At 43.7% G+C, this 19,506-nt stretch overlaps 1 protein-coding gene across 1 annotated transcript in view; it reads right to left on the bottom strand.

The window, feature by feature from the left end:
• Positions 1 to 6,356: 6,356 nt before the first annotated feature.
• The window catches only part of HABP4 (hyaluronan binding protein 4), a 36,928-nt gene continuing 23,778 nt past the window's right edge, over positions 6,357 to 19,506 (bottom strand). Inside the window, exons 6-8 of the mRNA XM_032636107.1 lie at positions 13,302 to 13,473; positions 9,832 to 10,017; positions 6,357 to 7,758 (exon numbers count right to left, since the gene is read on the bottom strand). Coding sequence (XP_032491998.1) covers positions 7,702 to 7,758; positions 9,832 to 10,017; positions 13,302 to 13,473 — 415 coding nt within the window. The 3' untranslated portion in view covers positions 6,357 to 7,701. The remainder of the gene's footprint in view (positions 7,759 to 9,831; positions 10,018 to 13,301; positions 13,474 to 19,506) is intronic.

Raw genomic sequence — 19,506 nt, 5'->3', positions numbered from 1 at the left:
CAAGTTGATAATGGAAAGAGCAATTAGCAATGTGCGTTCTAAAATGAGCTCCGCCACTTCTTCTGTGACTTGGGGATCCTTTATCTGCCTCTTGGCCCTCCCTTTGTTCATCCGTAAAATTGGACCAATAAACGCGTAGTGTTTGGATTAAAAGAGACCAAAGTACGCGACTGTGGCATAGTATGGGGCCCGGTGCCGGCGTGGAGCATAACATCCACCACTGCTTTCTTTTCCTCTGCCCGTGGGTCTTAAGTGCAGCTGTGGGTGCGTTGGAAAGCCGTGTAGTGGGAGGACTTCTCCACAAATGTGATTTTTTACCTTCTCTGCAATATGCCATGACTTCAGTAACCATTCTCTCCCCATGTAGGTAGTTTCCAACCTCTAACCTTTATACCACTGCTTGAATGTTCCCATATGTAAATTCTTCCTGGGTGGTGCTGCTTATTTTCTTGGGATAAATTCTTTGAAAAGGCATTTCTGGGTCAGGGATATGCAAAAGTTTATAGCTTTCGTTGTACAGGGCATCAAAAAGGAGCTTGGTGTAATTGTTTGGAACACGGATTCTGGACCCAGACTGGGTGTAAACCTTTGCTCTGCTGCTTGTTAGCTGTGTGATTTGGGCCAGAGGGACAATATCTAATCTGGTTGTATGAGGATTAAATGATTTGATATTTGCTAATTACTTAGAGCAAGCACCTGGTACATACTAAGAGCCATATATATTATGTTTAATTTAAAAATTAAAATATTACCTTAATGCTCTTCAAAGGGACTATGATACATTCTGTGCTCCCTCTGTCCCCCATCAGCAGCTGTTGTGACACTGCTGAGCTGGTTAATTAACAGGAGGACACTGGCCCTAGGGCCATGGGTCATGGTCACCATCACTCCCTGCTATATATGGTCCTATCTTTTAGCTGCCCCATTATTCAGATTCGGGGCATTTTGTCTTCTAAGTGGTTGGCATAATACGCCCCTATGTTATACATAGTCTCACCATTTTCTCAGTTTATTGGAGGAGCACGTGGACTCTGGGATCCCCTTTCAGGTTCCTCTCCAGATAACCCCAGCTCCCTCAATGGGGAAGCTGGCCCAGTCCATGTGGAGTGGAGATCCTTCTGCGCTGCCCCTGAAGCATTTCTGGTCTCCTTGCCTTGTCTCTAACTGTGTCTCATTTCTTTGCTAGAAAGTCTGCATGACTTTGACATGCTTCCGGATGACGGGTGCTCTATCCACACTGAGGTGCCCAGGTAAGGAGGCCTCCTGCAGGTCGGGAGCCTGGCCTTGGCCCCTCTGATTCTTATAATGGCCAAATATCGTAGGTTAAATGAGGAGAGCCTTTGGGTGGGAATAGAAAGAGTGGGGGAGGTAGTGAGGTTTGTGCGTCGTTTTACTCGTAGAAAGACAATGGTTTCTCTTCATCGTGGGTTTGCTTCCCTATGTAAAGCAAGATGATTTTTCAGGCAGACAGTTCTTCCTTGTGTAGGACTCCAGAGAATGCAGCCAGTCTGGCATTCCTTGCAAACCTACCCCCCACCAACCTACTAAATGCCAGTCATGTCCCAGCTGTTGAGTAATCCAACCCCCCGCCCCCCGCCCCCCCACCACCACCATAGTTTCAGCCACCCTCAGGAGGCAGTGCTGCCCCCAGTTGGGAACTGCTGATCAGGTTCACAGTTTTACTTGTGATGTCACAGAAGCAGCAGCAGATGCTCTTGGGACCCTGTAAAGTGAATATTGTTCTCCTGCCTCGTTCTGCTCTGGCCCAAGCCCCAGCTGGCAGAGGAAGGGGTGGGAGAAAAGCTTTCATCTGTATAGGAGGCAGCAGAGGCTAACCCTGGGTATAGGGCTCATGAGTATTCACGAGACTGAGGGACCCTGAGACTTTAGGCGGGGCCTTCCTGCCTGGCCCTGGCTTATCAGTGTAGCAGCCATGGGGAGGTTGCCCATCCTGTTGTCTCCATCCCTGTGATGGGTCTGTTGTGACAGCTGGACAACACACGGAGTACCATAGGCAGACCAGTGATTGGCATGTCCTTAAGTGGCAGTTGAGCGTTCCCTCAACATTGGCAGGACAGGAGTGAGGGCAGGGAGCGTGATGGCTGGTGGCCACCCTAGCTCACTCCTGCTGTTGAGCCATTCTCTCTGGCCAGCCCCAGATTTGCCTTGCGGTTAACCAGGGAGTTTAGAGGATGAACCCTGGGGTCTTTTCTCCAGACAGCATAATAAACTAGTCCTTGCCATATCCAGTAACCCCCTAAGACAGGTTCTGGTGTTGTAAGTACAACTCTTGTCTGTCTCCCACCTTTTCCAGCGATGGTTGGATGTCCTGGGCTGTAACCTTTCTAGACCGACTTTTAATCTGGCTCGGGATCCGCAGGGACTAGATCTTCAGCGGTTTCTCCTGGACACCACAGCGCTCACTACCAGAGATTTTCTCAAGGTGCAGTTTAAACCTGTTTCCTCAGGCCCGTGCCTCAGAGTCACAGCAAAGGAGTTTTTGCCTCGTTCTTCCACTGGGTATGGAGATTTCAGCCCAAAGCCAGAGCTGGCACTTCCTGTAGGTGACCTGGGGGGATGACTGGGTTGGGGACATGACCAGGCTGGCGCCCTCTCTGGTAGTGGTGCAATCCCGAGTCCAAGTCGACAGCATTCCTTGAACTTTCTTACGTTAGAGGTCCTTGTGACCATCTGATGGGAGTTGGTCCCTATGGCCCCCGCAAAAGCACAATTTTGAAGACTTCATAGACAGGCCCTCCATGGCATCACAGCATCCAGAGGTGCTGTTCACACAGGTGCAGTGTGAAGGGTGCCCCCTAGAGGTGTGCCATGAAGGAGCCTATTCACCAGTCATCCCAAGGCCCCCTTCTGGGCCTTCAGGATCCTCGGTGAAAACCCCTGAAGGATGGCTTTCCACCCTGGTCACAGGACCCTGGGTTGCCACTTCCTTCGCTGGGCCACCTGGGCTTTGCCTTTCTCCTGCTTCCGTTCTACCCACCGTCCTTTCCCTCTTATGGAACACTTCTCTGGCGTCCCCGCTCACTTGCACTCTCACTTTCCCTCACCACCAGAACACGTAGGTTCTGATCGTTTTGCATTGCCAAGAATGTAGGACTCACCTCAGGTACTTTAAGTTTTCCTCCCTGTTGCTCTAATGCTGCTCCTATCTGAGCAGGTGCGTGAAGTGCAGACCAGAGCCCCCAGCACAGTTATGCGGGTGGTTCATCAAGGTGAGTGAGGTCCCCCGGGGCTGGGCAGTGCACACCTCTCTGGAGGTATCCTCGATGCCTCTGGCAGGGTGGCTGTTCTCAAGAAAATAGTTTTCCTATTTTCTGAGAACATTTGAGAACTCTCAGAGCCCCCTGAGGGACTTATGTGTAAGTTGATGCCACTCCATTCTCATGACAGGCGTTTCCCAACTTGTAAATGACTGTGCTCCCAAGTCAGTCTTCTGAAATGGGGCCACATTTTGGGAAGAAACAAGGCAGCTGGTGCTCTCCCCACACTATGGGGCCACTTTCGCCCGTAGTAAAGCTGTGATGTGTTAGAGAACCTTTGTGGTTTGGTTGGGGAAAGTCCTATTGCCTTGGAGTCATGGGAAACCTATGGCCAAGGAAAAGGCTTTCCCAGAGCAGCAGGAGATGGGCAGAGGCCGCCTGGGCCAGCGGAGGCCCCTGGAGTGCTTCGGACCTCAGGCTCCATGAGGCCCCTGGGAGAGCCCAGCTTCTGCTCCTGTCTCCACCAGCGCCTTGCCGGCAGCCTTGAAACTGGTCTCGTGGCCTCTCAAGTCTTGGCCTCTCCACCTGTGCAGGAAACCTAATAAAGCTTTCTAAGAGCACTTCAAATGTTTTCAGGAGAACGTGTCACAGTGTGGCATTGCCCTGAGCGCCCCCTCACCACAGGGAGTGGCTAAGCACGGCAGCACACAGCCCCATGTGGTCCTTCGGGCCCCCACAGAAGTCCGTGTGTCCTCTGGCCTCTCCCTGTCTCTCTCTTGGCAGCTTCGTCAGAGGGACTAATCAGTTAACTGGAAATTTCAGGAGTGTGTAGGAAGAACACAGCTTGGGCACCGAATCATCTTCTCACCCCATCCCTGCCCAAACACTAGCTAGGGAGCAAGGAAGACGAATGTCCCTTCCTGTTCCCCGACTGAAAAGTGATGAGACAATTACAGGACAGCACATAGCAGTTACTCAAGAAATGTTCGTTTCCTCAGGTTACCCAGGCTCTGCAAAGAGGGTGGAGGGGGATCCTTCAGACTTAAAGGCCATTCAGGCGAAGGGCAGAGCCGTATTGTTAGGGGTGCATCCTTGGGCAGTGCTTCCTCTAAGTCAGGAGAGTGGCTCCTTTCAGAAGGAGGGGAGGCTGTGATGGGCGTGGTCGCATGGACAGGCTTCTGGAGTTGGCTCCTTGACTTAGGTGGTGGTTACAACAAAGTTTTTGCACTTTTATCCGTGTTGTATTTTACAGTAAAGATTTCTTTATTTTCTGCTTTTTTCCTTCCTCATTCTCCTTACTGCATAAATACAGAGAGCCAGGCAGAGCCTTACACTTGGGACACGTTGTGGGCAGTGGTGCCGGCACCCCAAGCACCTGACCTCAGGCCGATGTCGGGAGGATGTGGAGGTGAGGGCAGGACCCTGGAAGCCGTTCAGCGTGTGGTCCCCATGGAGGCTGAGGGTGGCAGCAGCAGCAGCAGTGAAAGGAAAGTGGGCAGATTTTTTCTCGAAGTGAACCTCTGCTTGTCCTGCTGGGTCATGCTCTGCTGAGAGGGAGGGCAGCGTGGCTGTCTCCTGAATAGCGTAGAAGATGGTAGTTGTTTTTACTTTGAGGGCTGCCCTTTCCCAGCTTCTGAGACCCGGGTCCTGCTGCTCCGTAGGCCTTGCCTACACCACACATGGTGTGGTTCCGAAGGAGAAACAATGCCTTCACCTATGAAACACCTATGCCCTGGGCTGGCATGGAGGAGCGAGGGAACAGAGAAGGAGAGGACCTCAGCTAGAAACCAGCACTAGAAAACGGGGTGCTTGCTGCGGCTTCTGTGGTTCTGAGGAGCCTGCCTTGCATGGGATGAAAATGTCAAATGCTTACAGGTAACATTAGGCTAAGGATGTACTTTTCAAAGTAGCCTGGCAAGACGTTCAAACCATCCAGTGCAAGGTTCCCAGCCAGGAGCAGCTTCTGCAGTGAGTCCGCCTCTTCCCAGACCCTGTCAGCTGTGTGACTTAGGTTTTCATCCAGTCGAAGCAGGGTACCAAAACCTGTCAGGGGTCACACCTCCTCCTATTGATGCAGGTCCTGGGACCAGCTCATCCTCAGGAGCCCTGGCAGGGAGCGCCTGTATCAGAAGGGATCCAAGTCAGGCTTGGGGGCTGGCACACCTGCCCTTGGAATTCAAACATGCTTGACCTCCCACTTTCCAAGAGAGTCTGTTAGGCTCACAAGTTTTCTTTAATGGGGTTAGTTTGCTTAGTATTAAGGTTACCAGCCAGAAACGTGTCCTGCTTCACGACAACACGTCTACACCCAAGCACCTCAAAGGAGTCTCGCAAGGCCCTGTCATGTGGAAGGCTCTGCCTTGTATATAGGTCCGAATACACCATCCTGCCTCCTGAGTTTCCCTACAGCACATCATGGATTTCCCCTGCCCTTTGCTTCTGCTCTGTCTTCTCTGGGGCCGGACTGTGGACAACCACATGACAAAAGCCTGACATTCATCTGCCCCACCAGATTGGCAAGAGGTAGTCCTGGTGAGCAAATGAAGACCTCTAGCGGGCTCAGAAACCGTCCCCTATTCCCCCAAACTTTTTCTGACCACAAGACCCGAGACTGCTCCGTGGTACAGGCATCCTCAATGTGTTTGGGAAGGATGCAGTGTTTGCAAATACATGAAATCCAGCGCAATGGGCTTTTCCATTGTTATACACAACACTTAAGGGGATCTTCTTGAGAAGGATCTGTTTTGCCCATCTTCAAAGCCAGGGCAAGGCAAAAGGACTTAATGTGACACAGCTCAAGCCTGATGAGCAGTGACACGTCTTCACGCTGCACCCGCTGATTATCATGGCTGAACACGACATTCACTCTCACAGGACTTCTCAGGTCAGGTACTCACGTTCACTGTGTCTTTTCCGGGGAGAGGGAGTAAAATGATTACCTTAGTACTCAGATTAATAACAAGAATCCAAAAGTAGGCTGTCAACCACAGGGAAGGTCCTTAACTGGCTTAACGTGGCCGAGGGTTCAGTGCTGACTATTCAACAAAATATGAAATGACTCTTTCCGCTGTGGCCTTTTCCCACATTGTTCTCTCTTGGCCTGGGTGTCACCAAAAGGATTCTGCTCTCTATACACAGAGGAGGGAATGCCAACCTTTATTTACACTTGGGTTCAAGTTCAGAACTGCCATCTTAGTATAGCAAGGCAAAAAAAGCACAGATCCTGAGACCAAGGTTCAGATTCCCACATAAGCCTATTAACCGTGTGACAACCAGCAAATGTTACCCAGCTTCTTCAGTAAAGTGGGAAGAGTGTCACCCCAGCTTCCAGCGGCCGTTACAGCTGCCTCTGCCCCCAGCTGCCACCCTGGGCACCACCCTGCAGGCAGCTGGGCTGAGAGAACATGGGCCTCCAGGTCTCAGCCCTGCTGGTTAGGGTGGGACTCAGGGAGTTATTGAACCTCTGAGGAAGCCCCTAACCCCAAAATTCTCCAAAGGCAAGAAGCAGGAACTCGAACTGGTGCAAGGGCTAAGTGAGAAAAACTAAACATAGGTGTTCAATAAATACTAGTTATTTATAAGTCTTGCCCAGGACAGGGACGGAGGGCCTCTGTCACAGGTGTTGAATTCTGACACTAGCTCTGAGGGAGCTAGTGCAATACTCTTGCAATACTCTTGCCTGGACCCCTTTTCATTTGATTGGTGGGATAAATAACATCATTTAAAAAATCATTTACTTAATACTCATCCTAAAACCCACCCGAACACTAAATATGCACATTTATACTAAGTGCGTGCGTGTATGTGTGTGTACATACACGCAGAAACCACGAGGTAGTTTAGATCACCATGAAAAAATCAATACTTTCCCTAATTCTCTGCCACAGAGTGGTAACCAATGACTGCACGATAGCTACTTAAAATTATTGGTTAAATGAAAACCAAAAAATTCCAGGAGAATATAACATTTACAAGTAAATAGTAAATACAACTGTATTTTAATTTCTTGGTCTCGGAAAACTAGGCTGTGACCGCTTTAAATTAATGGTCCAAGTTATATGTATTTCCTTTAATACAGAAGGACATAGCCTTCCGGTATCTATACAACTTACTAAGTAGTCTCAATAGATTCTATTTTACAGCTTGCTTTACTCTCCATGCTTTTGCGGAAGATTCAATACAATCTCTATGTACATGTTTTAAACATTATTTCTGAACTACATTTGGAATTCCTTAAATAAAAAAATAATCACCATTCTCCACCTTCTCGGGAAAGTGCCAGACTAACGCCTGACCAGAACTGCTGCTCTCTAGCATCTGGAGAAATCCTTATTCCCACACCACCCCCAGGCCAAAAAAGTGCAATGAATTCAAACTACATGGGAAAAAGCAACATCTATTGTTCTTATCTTCCCCACAGCAAAAAAAGTCTCTTTATAGGTATGCCAGTGCTGTTTTAATTTGCCAGGGAAATAGGGCTCTCTCAAGCCAGAGCAGGAAAATCTTCAGGGTCATCTGGGTTTGGAGCAACATCTTGTGTCTGAAAAAGAAAAGTTTTGAAAGCAACTGTCACTTCACCCATTCCCACTTGGGTGCAGAGCTATGTGAAACACGGTGCCCACTCCCTCTCAGGGGATGAGCTAATGGGGTAGGGGTAGCGGCCCAAACATTGAGGGAGAGAGGGTCCCAGGGGGAAGAGAAGAGTGGCAGGGTCACTCTAAGTGAGGCCCTGCTCTGAGCTGCAGCCACAGACCCCGAAGAGGGGACATGGAAGGGTGCCTCTCCCTCCTCTGACCCGCTCCCATCCCTGTTGCAGAATGGCTGGCAGTGCCTCCTGGCCACCCCCGGCCCTCCCTCCCACAGATCCTTACTGAGTGACCCTTTTTGTATCTGGCACTTCCTTCATCCAATAAATATGGAGGATATTTATTGGATAAATTTGCTCCATGTAGCAAAAAAAAAATTTGCTACATGGAGATATAAGGATGATTAAAGACAGTCCTGCCCTCGGGGAGCTCACAAAGTTGGGGGGAAACATACTGGTAAGTTCAGTAACAGATGGCCTGGGAATGGGGGCCCACAGTCAGGGCATCCAATGCAATTTGGCGGCCAAGTACACATCACAGTCACATCATGGCCAAGTACACATCACAGTCAAGTAATGTTTTCTAGAAGAGAAGGTTCTCCCAGAGATAAGCCTCAATGAATAAGCAAAAAGAACAGAATCCCGAAACAATGCGAATGTGAAGGCTGTTAGAAGCTGGAAGAGCCCAGGTGGGCGGCAGGTTCGAGGACCGGATCACCACACTGCACACGCGGTGGCAGAGCTCTGCTATGGGAAAGGAGTGGATATATATTTTCTATTCCCAGAATAGTTCATTTTTCCAACGTGGCCTCAAATGTACCCAGAAAAAACACTCTTGTGTTTTTGCTCTTGTTTAAGTATAACAGACTAGTTTCTCCTCCCAGGGGCTGCTCCCTGGAGTAAGGGAATCAGGCAGCAAAAGGAACATTTCCAAGACCAGCCACAGAGAAGGGGCTGCGCCTCTTCCATCATCACAAGGGCGGCATGGCGGCCTGTGCTGGCCACCGGGCCTTGTGCCCAACTCCCACTCAACAGGTGTTTGTTCAAAAAACATTTACGAAGCACCTACTACAGCTTACATTGCGCTAGGCACTGGGGAAACCATCATGTCCCCTGGAGACAGCAGACACGGATCAACAACTGCACCAGCGAGAATACAATTACAAATACAGATGGTGCTTCAAAGAAAATAAGGACTCTGACTTGGTCTGGAAGACTTCTCTGAGAAAGGGAGGTTGGAGGATCTATTCTAGGTAAACAGGCAAAGGGGTGGGAGAAGGGCCAGCAGGTGCAAAGGCCCCGTAGGGTAAGGAACATGCTTGTCTGTTCCAGAAGTAGAGCAGTGTTGGCTGAAGAGTGGGAAAGAATGGTTTGAAGCGAAAAGGTGGCCTTGAAGCTGTAGGAAGGATTTTGTCTGCCCTGAAAGCATCAGGGCCCAGGGCAGATGATCAGACCATGGTAAGCAACCGTCAGTTGATCTAATTCAATCCCAAGCCTGGGGATCTTATCTGATGCAGATGTGTGAATTTTTCTCCAGCTCTGAACGTGCATTCATGGCAGGCATCGAACTTCCCTGGAGACCCTGGAGGCCAGGGCTATACAATGGTCTGTATCCAACTGATGTCCATCATGCTACCATGACCGTTCCAAACAATCCAACATCAGACCCACACTAGACAGAGGAGGAAGAACCTCCTCTATCTAGACAAGGCAAAACCTGATGATCTTCCAAAATTAGACTATGTAGGCCCAGGGCATCTTCATCCTCTCACTTCAGAAAACCATCCAGGGTTTAGAATATAAACACTGGGCTTCCCTGGTGGCGCAGTGGTTGAGAGTCCGCCTGACGATGCAGGGGACACGGTTCGTGCCCCGGTCCGGGAAGATCCCACATGCTGCAGAGCGGCTGGGCCCGTGAGCCATGGCCGCTGAGCCTGCGTGTCCGGAGCCTGTGCTCCGCGGCGGGAGAGGCCACAACAGTGAGAGGCCCACGTACCATAAAAAAAAAAATAGAATATAAACACTCACCACCACTTCTGCTCTGGGTCCATAGTTTTCTGCCCTTCTGATCCTTCCCCGGCCTCCCCGTGTGCCACCTCTGGCTCCGCGCCCGGGACGAGGGAGGTTACCAAAATTAATCTCCAGCTGGGATGTGATGTCATTGGCCGCTTTCCGGAAAACGTGGGCATCATCCTCATAGTCATCCTTTACCAACTGAAACACAGTTACAGCATCAAACACAGAACATACACGTGGCCGTCTCCATGGACACTCACTGGGCCGGGCTCTGGGCAGGGGAAGATGCTGCTGCTCTGCTTCCAGCCAGGTGGGTTCTGCACATTTTTGAAGCCACATGTTCTCATACTCACAGTCCTTTTTTTTTGAATTGGAGTGTAGTTGATTTACAATGCTGTGTTAGTTTCTGCTGTAACAGCAAAGTCAGTCAGCCATACATATACATATATCCACTATTTTTTAGACTCTATTCCCATATGGGTCATCACAGAGTATCGAACAGAGTTCCCTGTGCTACAAGGTAGGTTCTTATTAGTTGTCCATTTTATACATAGTAGTGTCTCACAGTCTTAATTCAAACATTTTTGAACTTACCGTTACTTCAAGTGAGACCAAATTTCTATCAGTTTAGTGGGTTAAGATGTAAGATTTGACATGACTAACAGTAATCATTTAAATGTTTTATATCGAATAAGTGTATTTTGCTGAGATTGAAAAGTTTTAGTTTCTGCCTTTTGTTTTATTTCTTCACAAATGCTACTTTGATAAATAAGGAAAATCACCTTCCTAGAATAGAGCTTGATGGAGAAACTTCTTTCAACATGGGTGCTGACTGTACAAATAACATATGTTAAAAACTGGATGATATATAATAAACAACTCTGACTCAAAATATATGGAAAGGATAGAACAATAGTATGATTTATCTGAGGGTTGCTACCAAGGCTTCATAAAGAACTCAAGCTGCTTTTGAAGAACTGCTCTAGTTCAAATTCTTTGAGAAAGTACATTTTATTGTAAGAGGTCAAATAAGTTCTACCTCTTGTTAAAAGAACACTGTATTAAATAAAACTCCTTCAAATTTGATTTGGCTTCAATTCCTAACCATGAATGAAACAAAGAAGAACTCTCACTTTTAAGTAAAATATAAACCTACAGAAAATATGCCAGTGATCGTAGATGAGACTCTCCCAAGTGCTGTAAGGTTAAACATCCCTACAGCTTGTCCAGAAAATGGAATCAAATTTCCCTGAGCACATCAGTCCCTTTTGGCCATATGTTCATTTCAGGTTTCACATTTAACACTTGTGTCCCCTTCAAAGTTTCAGATTAAAATAAATCAAAGGCCTCAGATGGGCTCTCAAAGCTAAACAGATGAAGGAAAGAACAATTCAGGAACAATGGCACTCTGGCAACAAGGTAAACACAAAAAATATAAGAGGCAAAATGATAACTACGGCCTGGTTTAGAAAACAACTGGCTGTCTGTGCCTCAGCAGAGAACGGCAGCCTTCCCAGTAAGACGGGACAACTTGCAGTGGAAGCAAAGGGAGCGAATAGTCAGGCCAAGGTGCTTTAAGGTCCCAGCTCTCTTCGTAGGCTACTGTTTGGTCTGAACTTTGCAAAGAACAGAGCTCCACGCAAACAAGAGGTGTTATTCTAGTGCTTTCGTCTCTTAGGGTACTCAGAACAAAGTCAGTGACACCAATCACTTCCGGGACTAGTGATTTGGCTTCTGTTGCTTTAAGAAAAATTCCTGGCTAAAATCATCAACGCCATAAGATTAATAAGTATACCGAAGATGTGTGCTTTACTGACACCAAGCTCGATGACTCAGCAGCTAACACAGTTGCTTCAAAGATTCCAGGAGACCTCTCTCTGGAGCCAGGGAGGATGAATCTGGTGTGGATTAAGGAAGAGCAGCTTCTATTTTTACCTAACATGTCAGCTGCACATTTCAAATCCTGACAGCACAATTGTTTTAGGCAAAGCTTTATTTACAGTGCCCCAGAACAAAAAAGAAGAAAATGGATAGAAAAAAAAAAACAAACAACTAGCTGATGGACTTGTAAAAAGGCCTCACTCGTATGTGTACAAAAAGCCATTTCTAGTGGAAAAGCTAAAAACTTATTAGACTCGGGCTTCCCTGGTGGCGCAGTAGTTGAGAGTCCGCCTGCCCATACAGGGGACACGGGTTCGTGCCCTGGTCCGGGAAGATCCCACATGCCGTGGAGCGGCTGGGCCCGTGAGCCATGGCCGCTGAGCCTGTGTGTCCGGAGCCTGTGCTCTGCAGCAGGAGAGGCCACAACAGTGAGAGGCCTGCGTACCGCAAAACAAACAAACAAACAAAAAACGTACTAGACTCCAAGAGCTTGGACTGACTGAAACAGGAGTTAGGAGGGGATCCTGTATCATAAATGACCCCCTAGGGAAACTATTCATTCAAAGAATATAACTAACCAAAGTGTAAATGGGAACAAATACAAATCTACATAGTACAAAACTCCTGAGTTTCAAATGGAAAATCAATGAATATCCAGCAGAGAGGAAGGGTGCTCACTACCGTCATCGACACAGAGACTGGTATCAAGATAAATAGCTGTGACGGAATGAAACAAACTCTAAATTTTAAAATTAGAATGATTCAGTGTACCCTTCCTTAAGTTCAGCAGCTTAAATAGAATGTGATTAAACAACTCTCTGACTAGCCTTATCAATATCTGCTGGAAGATATTTTCAAAGCTGAAGCCGCCAATGAAGAGCTGAACATAAACCTTGGAAAATCAGGACCACAAAGACAGAGGAACGCACAAGCAGTTCCAACAGGATAGCTGGCCACAGCAGCAGTGCCCGACGGTGCTGCCAGGTGCTTCAGGGCTCCTCTGGTGAGTTTCTGCGGAGGGAGCGGAGCTGCTACAATAACACAAAAAAGGCTTCACCCAACCCTGACCAGTTAAAAATGATCAACTATTAAGAATTAGAACTGTGAAAAAAACCCCACTGAATCACTTTGCTATACACCTGAAACTAACGAAATATTGTAAATCAACTATACTTAAACTTAAAAAAAAAAAAAAAAAAGAATTAGAACTGAAGGTAATCTAATCATGAGAATGCAGAGTAGTTATCCTCCGAAATGGATTCAGGAAACATTCTGTGCCTCTCTTCTGACACAAAATTGACATGCAACTAAAACATACAGTATGTGCACAGCCTTTGCACAGTTCTGGAGGGAGCAGAAAGAGCACTGTCACTATAACTGCTTTGGACTAAGTATTAATGGGTCAATTTTTTCAATTTTTTTTCTCAATAAGCAATAAAAATACAGTAAAATTAGGCACACATAATCTCTGATTACTCTTAGGTTGAAACTGGAATGTCAACTACTAATGTTCCATTTTTAAAATAGAAGTGGAAAAGCCCATTTCGTTTCCAATAAGGTAACAGTGAAGATTACCTCTAGATACAAAACATCATGCTTACATCATCTCTGTATTTAGACTTGTGTATCACCACTGCTTTGGAAGGGACAGTGGACTCAGGTTTCCGGATGTTAAATTCAGGCTTTGGTCTGGTCTGTTCTTGAAGATTTTTCCACTCATCTAGGGTCATCTCTTGAACTTGAGTTTCTTCTTCTACCTCCAACTCAGGAACTCTATAAAGAAGTATAATCATAAAGAATAATTTCTGATAGGTCTGAAATGTCTACTTTCTCAAAGAGAAAGTCATAACCATTAGGTTAACGTACTTTCATGGTTCTGTATCTTAAATTTAAATAAGGTAAGAAAATCTTTGAACCATAAGCTTCCTTATTTTATTTTCATCATTTTATGCCGCAATTGCCAACTGAAGGTAGTTCCTGTCTGTGTTCAAAGCAGTCTTTGAAAAATGGGAGCATCACCATCCCAATGACATTAATATTACACTTCACCACCAGGCACTCCCTTCCCCTATGACATTACACACAAAATGAGATAGGCAATTGTAGAAACAAATGGGAGAAGTAACTGAGACAAAACACATATAAGGAAACCACGAACAGAGGTTATAAACAATGGGTCACAAATATGTACTTTTGTAAATATCCTCCTTAAATTCATGAATTCTTAAAACAGAAGGCAGACATATAGAACAATGGAATAGAATTCAAAGTCCAGAAATAAGCCCTCACATTTATGAGAAATTAATTTTTTTTGATCAGGGTGCCAAAGACCATTCTTTTGCACTTGGATATTTAGTTTTCCCAGCCCCGTTTGTTGAAAAGACTGTTCTTTCTCCTTTGAATTAAGTTGGACTTCTCACACCATAAATATAAGAGCTAAAAGTATAAAACTCTTAGAAGAAAACAGAGGCATAAACCTTGGATTAAGCAATGGTATCTTACGTATGACATCAAAAGCACAAGCAACAAAAGAAAAAGTAAATAAACTGGACATCACCAAAATTGAAAATTTTTGTGCTGCAAAAGGACACCATCAAGAAAGTGAAGAGACAACTCGTAGAATGAGAGAAAATATTTGCAAATCATATATATATCTAATAAGAGACTTAGATCTAGAATACATAAAAGACTCATAACTCAAAAAAATAAATGATGCAACTAAAAATGTACATTTGTCAAAACAATGAATGTACACTTGTTTTTGTACATTTCACAATAAATAAATTTCATATCAGTTTAGGTGGTGGGTATAGGTGTTCACTGTAAAATTCTTTAAACTTGGCTGTGTTTGAAATTTTTCATAATGAAATGTTGGAAAAATACTAATATTAAAACATATCCCAAACATACATTTGGCAAAAATATAAAAAGACAGTAAATTTTGTAATGCCAAATACTGGAAACAACCCAAAATCATCTGGAGAGGAATTTGTTGGAAAAATTATGTATATCAAACATGAATATTAAGCAGCTAAAAAGAAATGAGAAATACATAAATTGCTATGGAGCACCTCCTGGATATACTGATGAAAAAGCAAGGTGGAATGTCTGTTACCATTCACCTAAGAAATAAGGAGACATACAAATATATATACATATAGGTTTAAAAAAAAAATCATAATACAAACCAGGGAAAGAACAGGGATAGCAGCTATTTGGAAAATATCATGTTTTAACAGATTGTACTTTGGAAACATTTAAATATTTTACATAAATAAATAAATCTATAAAACAGATTTAAATTAAAATTCAATCTCTAAAATTTGGAAGCAAAATTAATCAAATTAGCCTAATTGTTTATCAAGTTGGTGATAAAAGCATCAGAAAAAAGCTATTTAAAGTGCCTTTAAATACAAATTTATAATTATTCATCTCTCTGTATATAACTTTTTAATAATCGTATTATTGGAGGTAGTGTTGGTAATATTATTTGTTACCGTCGTGTGTGCAGCAAATGAGTAATAGTATGATGTTATTGACAACTGGGATTTTCAGCATGGAAGAAAAAGAGAAACAAACTTAAGAAAGTTTAGCTAAAAATTTTGTACTTCTAAATTTCAAATGGAAATATTGAATGAACTCATAATATATTTTAGCTTAAAAATGTGTGTGTGTGTGTGTGTGTGTGTGTGTGTGTGTGTATTCCTCAGCTCTGTCCACTTAAATGTCCTAGAAACAGTTAAGAACCTAGTAGCAGTAAGTAACCCTAGTGCCTAGACTATGGTCTCTAAATACCATATTCTATCTTTTAAAAATTTATTTTACTGGGGCTTCCCTGGTGGTGCAGTGGTTGGGGGTCCGCCTGCCGATGCAGGGGACGCAGGTTCGTGCCCCGGTTTGGGAAGATCCCACATGCCGCGGAGCGGCTGGGCCCGTGAGCCATGGCTGCTGAGCCTGTGCGTCCGGAGCCTGTGCTCCACGACGGGAGAGGCCACAGCAGTGAGAGGCCTGCGTACCGCAAAAAAAAAAAAAATTTATTTTACTGAAGTACAGTTGATTTATACTGTACAGCAAAGTGATTCAGTTATACACAGATATACATTCTTTTTCATATTCTTTTCCATTATGGTTTATTACAGAATATTGAGTAGAGTTCCCTGTGCTATACAACAGTAGGACCTTGTTTATCCATTCTATGTAAAATAGTTTGTATCTACTAATCCCAAACTCCCAATCCATCCTTCCCCAACATCCACTCCACCTTGGCAAACACAAGTCTGTTCTCTATGTCTGTGAGTCTGTTTCTGTTTCATAAATAAGTTTATTTATGTCATAGTTTAGACTCCACATATAAGTGATATCATATGGTTCTAAATACCATATTCTATTAAAGGACTCTGGCTCCCTGGAAAAATGACTCAGTATGAGACGTGAAGTATAGATGATGAGTCTGAAACATGTCTTACCAGAAAGCAAGGAAGCTATCAAAGACCACTGAATGTGTGTAAAAATGATCAAGAATCAACTTGAAGAGGCCCCCTTCAGTCAAAAAATGGATCAGTTTAAGCACCAATAAGCATAAAAACTCAGTGTATTGAAACACATCAGATATGTTTAAATCTCTAAGTTCACAAGGACACTTAAAAAAAGTCACTGGCACCTTTGAAGGATATGAGGGAACCAACTCATTATTCTGGAAATGAGTAAATTAAAAGTAAAACACGCCTTTTATGCATCCTTCATTTCCTAAACAAACTTACACTCAGTTTAATCAACTAGTTCTAGGTAAGCTTTTCTTTACAGATCATCCCAGCTACTTAACTGAAGAAAGAATGATAGAATTAGACTATCACTAATTTGCAGCCCTAATGAATTAATGGATAAAGGCAATGATAGTCAGCAGCCTTCCATAACCTATGAAACAATCTTGCCAAAAAGTTGAACCTGAATTTGATCAAACCTCTGCCTCTCATTATTAATATTCAGGGAATTTTTTAAAAAATATGAAGAACAGAGAAACATGTTGGACTACTCTACAATGCCATGCTGGGACTGGCTTGCACCAAGTCATAACAGCCAGTTGTTAAATTCTCAGGAATTTTGCGAGTTGGCTGTGAAATACAGTTGTTAAAAATTAAATTATAGAAACACATAATTAAATGTTAAAACATGTTTAAATGTTAAAACAAAGGTAATAAACCCTCACAACTCATTATTCCCTAATTATTTCACTACTTTTTGCCTTTTCCTATGCACTTGAAGTTATTTATCTCTATTTTATGTGTAGAGTGGATATACTACGCAACGATGTACTACCGCACGCATCTTTTCCCACTCTGTGTTCAATGATGTTGCTTTGGTGGTTTTAAATCAGCCATGGTAGGAATATTTACACCACAGAAACTAGCAAGTGCAATAGATCCAGGCTTTTTCATCCCAGAAAACCAGATGTTAAATATTTACCAGCACACCACTGATTACAGGGATGCAATCAATACAAGTCTGACTCTGAGAAACTATTTGGACAAATGACCCAGCTTTTTCAACAAATAAATTGCAAGAAAATTAAAAAAAGAGAAGACACATAGATTAAAAGCGACTTAAGGGTAATCAAGATAGTTTGATATTGGCAGAACAATGGAACAGACTATAGAGAAATAGACCCACACATACATGGGTGATTGATTTTCAAATAATGGTTTTCAGTATGCTGGAATAACTAGATATGCATATGCAAAAATAAAGGAGGGAACGTCTATCCATACCTCACATTGTATATAAAAGTCAACTCAAAATGGACCAAATGTTAATTTTTAAAAATGGATCATAGACCTAAATATAAAACCCAAAATTATAAAACTTATAGGAGAAAACATTTGTGGTATTAGGTTAGGAAAAGATTTCATACCAAAATCATGATCAATGAAAGAACTGATAAACTGAACTTCCTCAAAATTAAAAACTTCTCCTCTTCAAAAGACACTGTCAAGAGGGGACTTCCTGGGTAGTCCAGAGGGAAAGACTCCATGCTCCCAATGGAGGGGGCATGGGTTTGATCCCTGGTCGGGGAACTAGATCCAGCATGCAAGCTGCAACTAAGAAGCCCGCAGGCCGCAACTAAAGATCCTACATGCTGCAACGAAGATCCCATGTGCCGCAACTAAGACCTGGCACAGCCAAAATAAATAAATAAATATTTTTTAAAAAAGAAAAAGAAAATGGGTGGTCATCATTTTTTTAAAAAAATGACACTGTCAAGAGAATAAAAAATCAGGCCACAGATTTGGAGAAAATGTTTGCAAATCATGTATCTGATAGAGGACTTGAATCCAGAATATATGAAGAACTCTCAAAACTCAGTAATAAGAAAACAAACCAATTATAAAATGAGCAAATGATTTAAACAGACTATTAAAGAAGACATACAGATGGCAAATAACCCGTGAAGAGAGGCTCAACATCATTAGTCATTAGGGAAATGTAAATTAAAACCACAATGAGATATACACCTATTACAAGGCCTAAAAATTATAAAAACTGGAACAACCACTTTGAAAATGAGTTTGGCAGTTTCTAGAAAAGTTACATAAACACCTGCCATTTCACTCAGGAGAAATGAAAATGTATATCCACAGAAAGGCACACACAGAAATGTTCATAGTAGCTTTATTTATAATAGCAAAAACTGTAAACAACCCACATGATCATCATCAGGCAGATGGATAAACAAATAGTGGTCTATCTGTAAAATGGAATATTGCTCAACAATAAATAGGAAGGAACTACTGAAACATTCAACAACCTGAATGAATCTTAAAATATGCATGCTCAGTGAAAGAATATAGACAAAAAAAGAATACATGCTGTATGCTTCCATTTATATAAAATTATAGCAATTGCAAACTAATCTTTAATGACAAAAAAGTAGATCACTGGTTGCCTGGGGGAAAGGGGCGGGATGGAGGGATTACAAAGGGACACAAGGAAACTTTTTGGGTTGATAGATGTGCTCATTATTTTTATTGTTTATGGATTTCAAACTTGTAAAACTGTACATTCTAAATATGTGCTGTTTATTGGATTTCGATTGTATCTCAATAAAACTGTTTTTAAAAGGGATGTAAGAAACATAAAAATTAAAATGTATATTTCAATATTAATTAAAACAAGTTTTTTTTTTTAAAACAAATAAGTTTTAAAAAAAGATTTTGAGATAATCAGGGAAACTGACAAACTGCCTAGATATTTAATGATATTAAGGAATTGTTAAAAAATTTTAGATGGGATAATGATATTCCAGTTATTTTTATTTTTATTTTTTTTGCGGTACGTGGGCCTCTCACTGTTGTGGCCTCTCCCGTTGCGGAGCACAGGCTCCGTACGCACAGGCTCAGCGGCCATGGCTCACGGGCCCAGCCGCTGCGCGGCATATGGGATCTTCCCGGACCAGGGCACGAACCCGTGTCCCCTGCATCGGCAGGCGGACTCTCAACCACTGTGCCACCAGGGAAGCCCCCAGTTATGGTTTTTTTAAAGGAAGTCTTTTAGGTATAACATTCTGAAACATTTTTGGATAATATATAATATATCCTGGAGGCAGAGGAAGTGGGTAGAGAAATATATGAAACAAGAATGACCATGATTTGAGCTTCCCTGGTGGCGCAGTGGTTGAGAGTCTGCCTGCCGATGCAGGGGACATGGGTTCGTGCCCCAGCGCGGGAAGATCCCACATGCCGCGGAGCGGCTGGGCCCGTGAGCCGTGGCCGCTGAGCCTGCATGTCTGGAGCCTGTGCTCTGCAACGGGAG

This window comes from Phocoena sinus, chromosome 6, assembly GCF_008692025.1.
Source record: "Phocoena sinus isolate mPhoSin1 chromosome 6, mPhoSin1.pri, whole genome shotgun sequence".
Lineage (NCBI taxonomy): Eukaryota > Metazoa > Chordata > Mammalia > Artiodactyla > Phocoenidae > Phocoena > Phocoena sinus.
The sequence above is the reverse complement of the archived record's forward strand: the minus strand, read 5'-3'. Positions and strand labels throughout refer to the sequence as shown.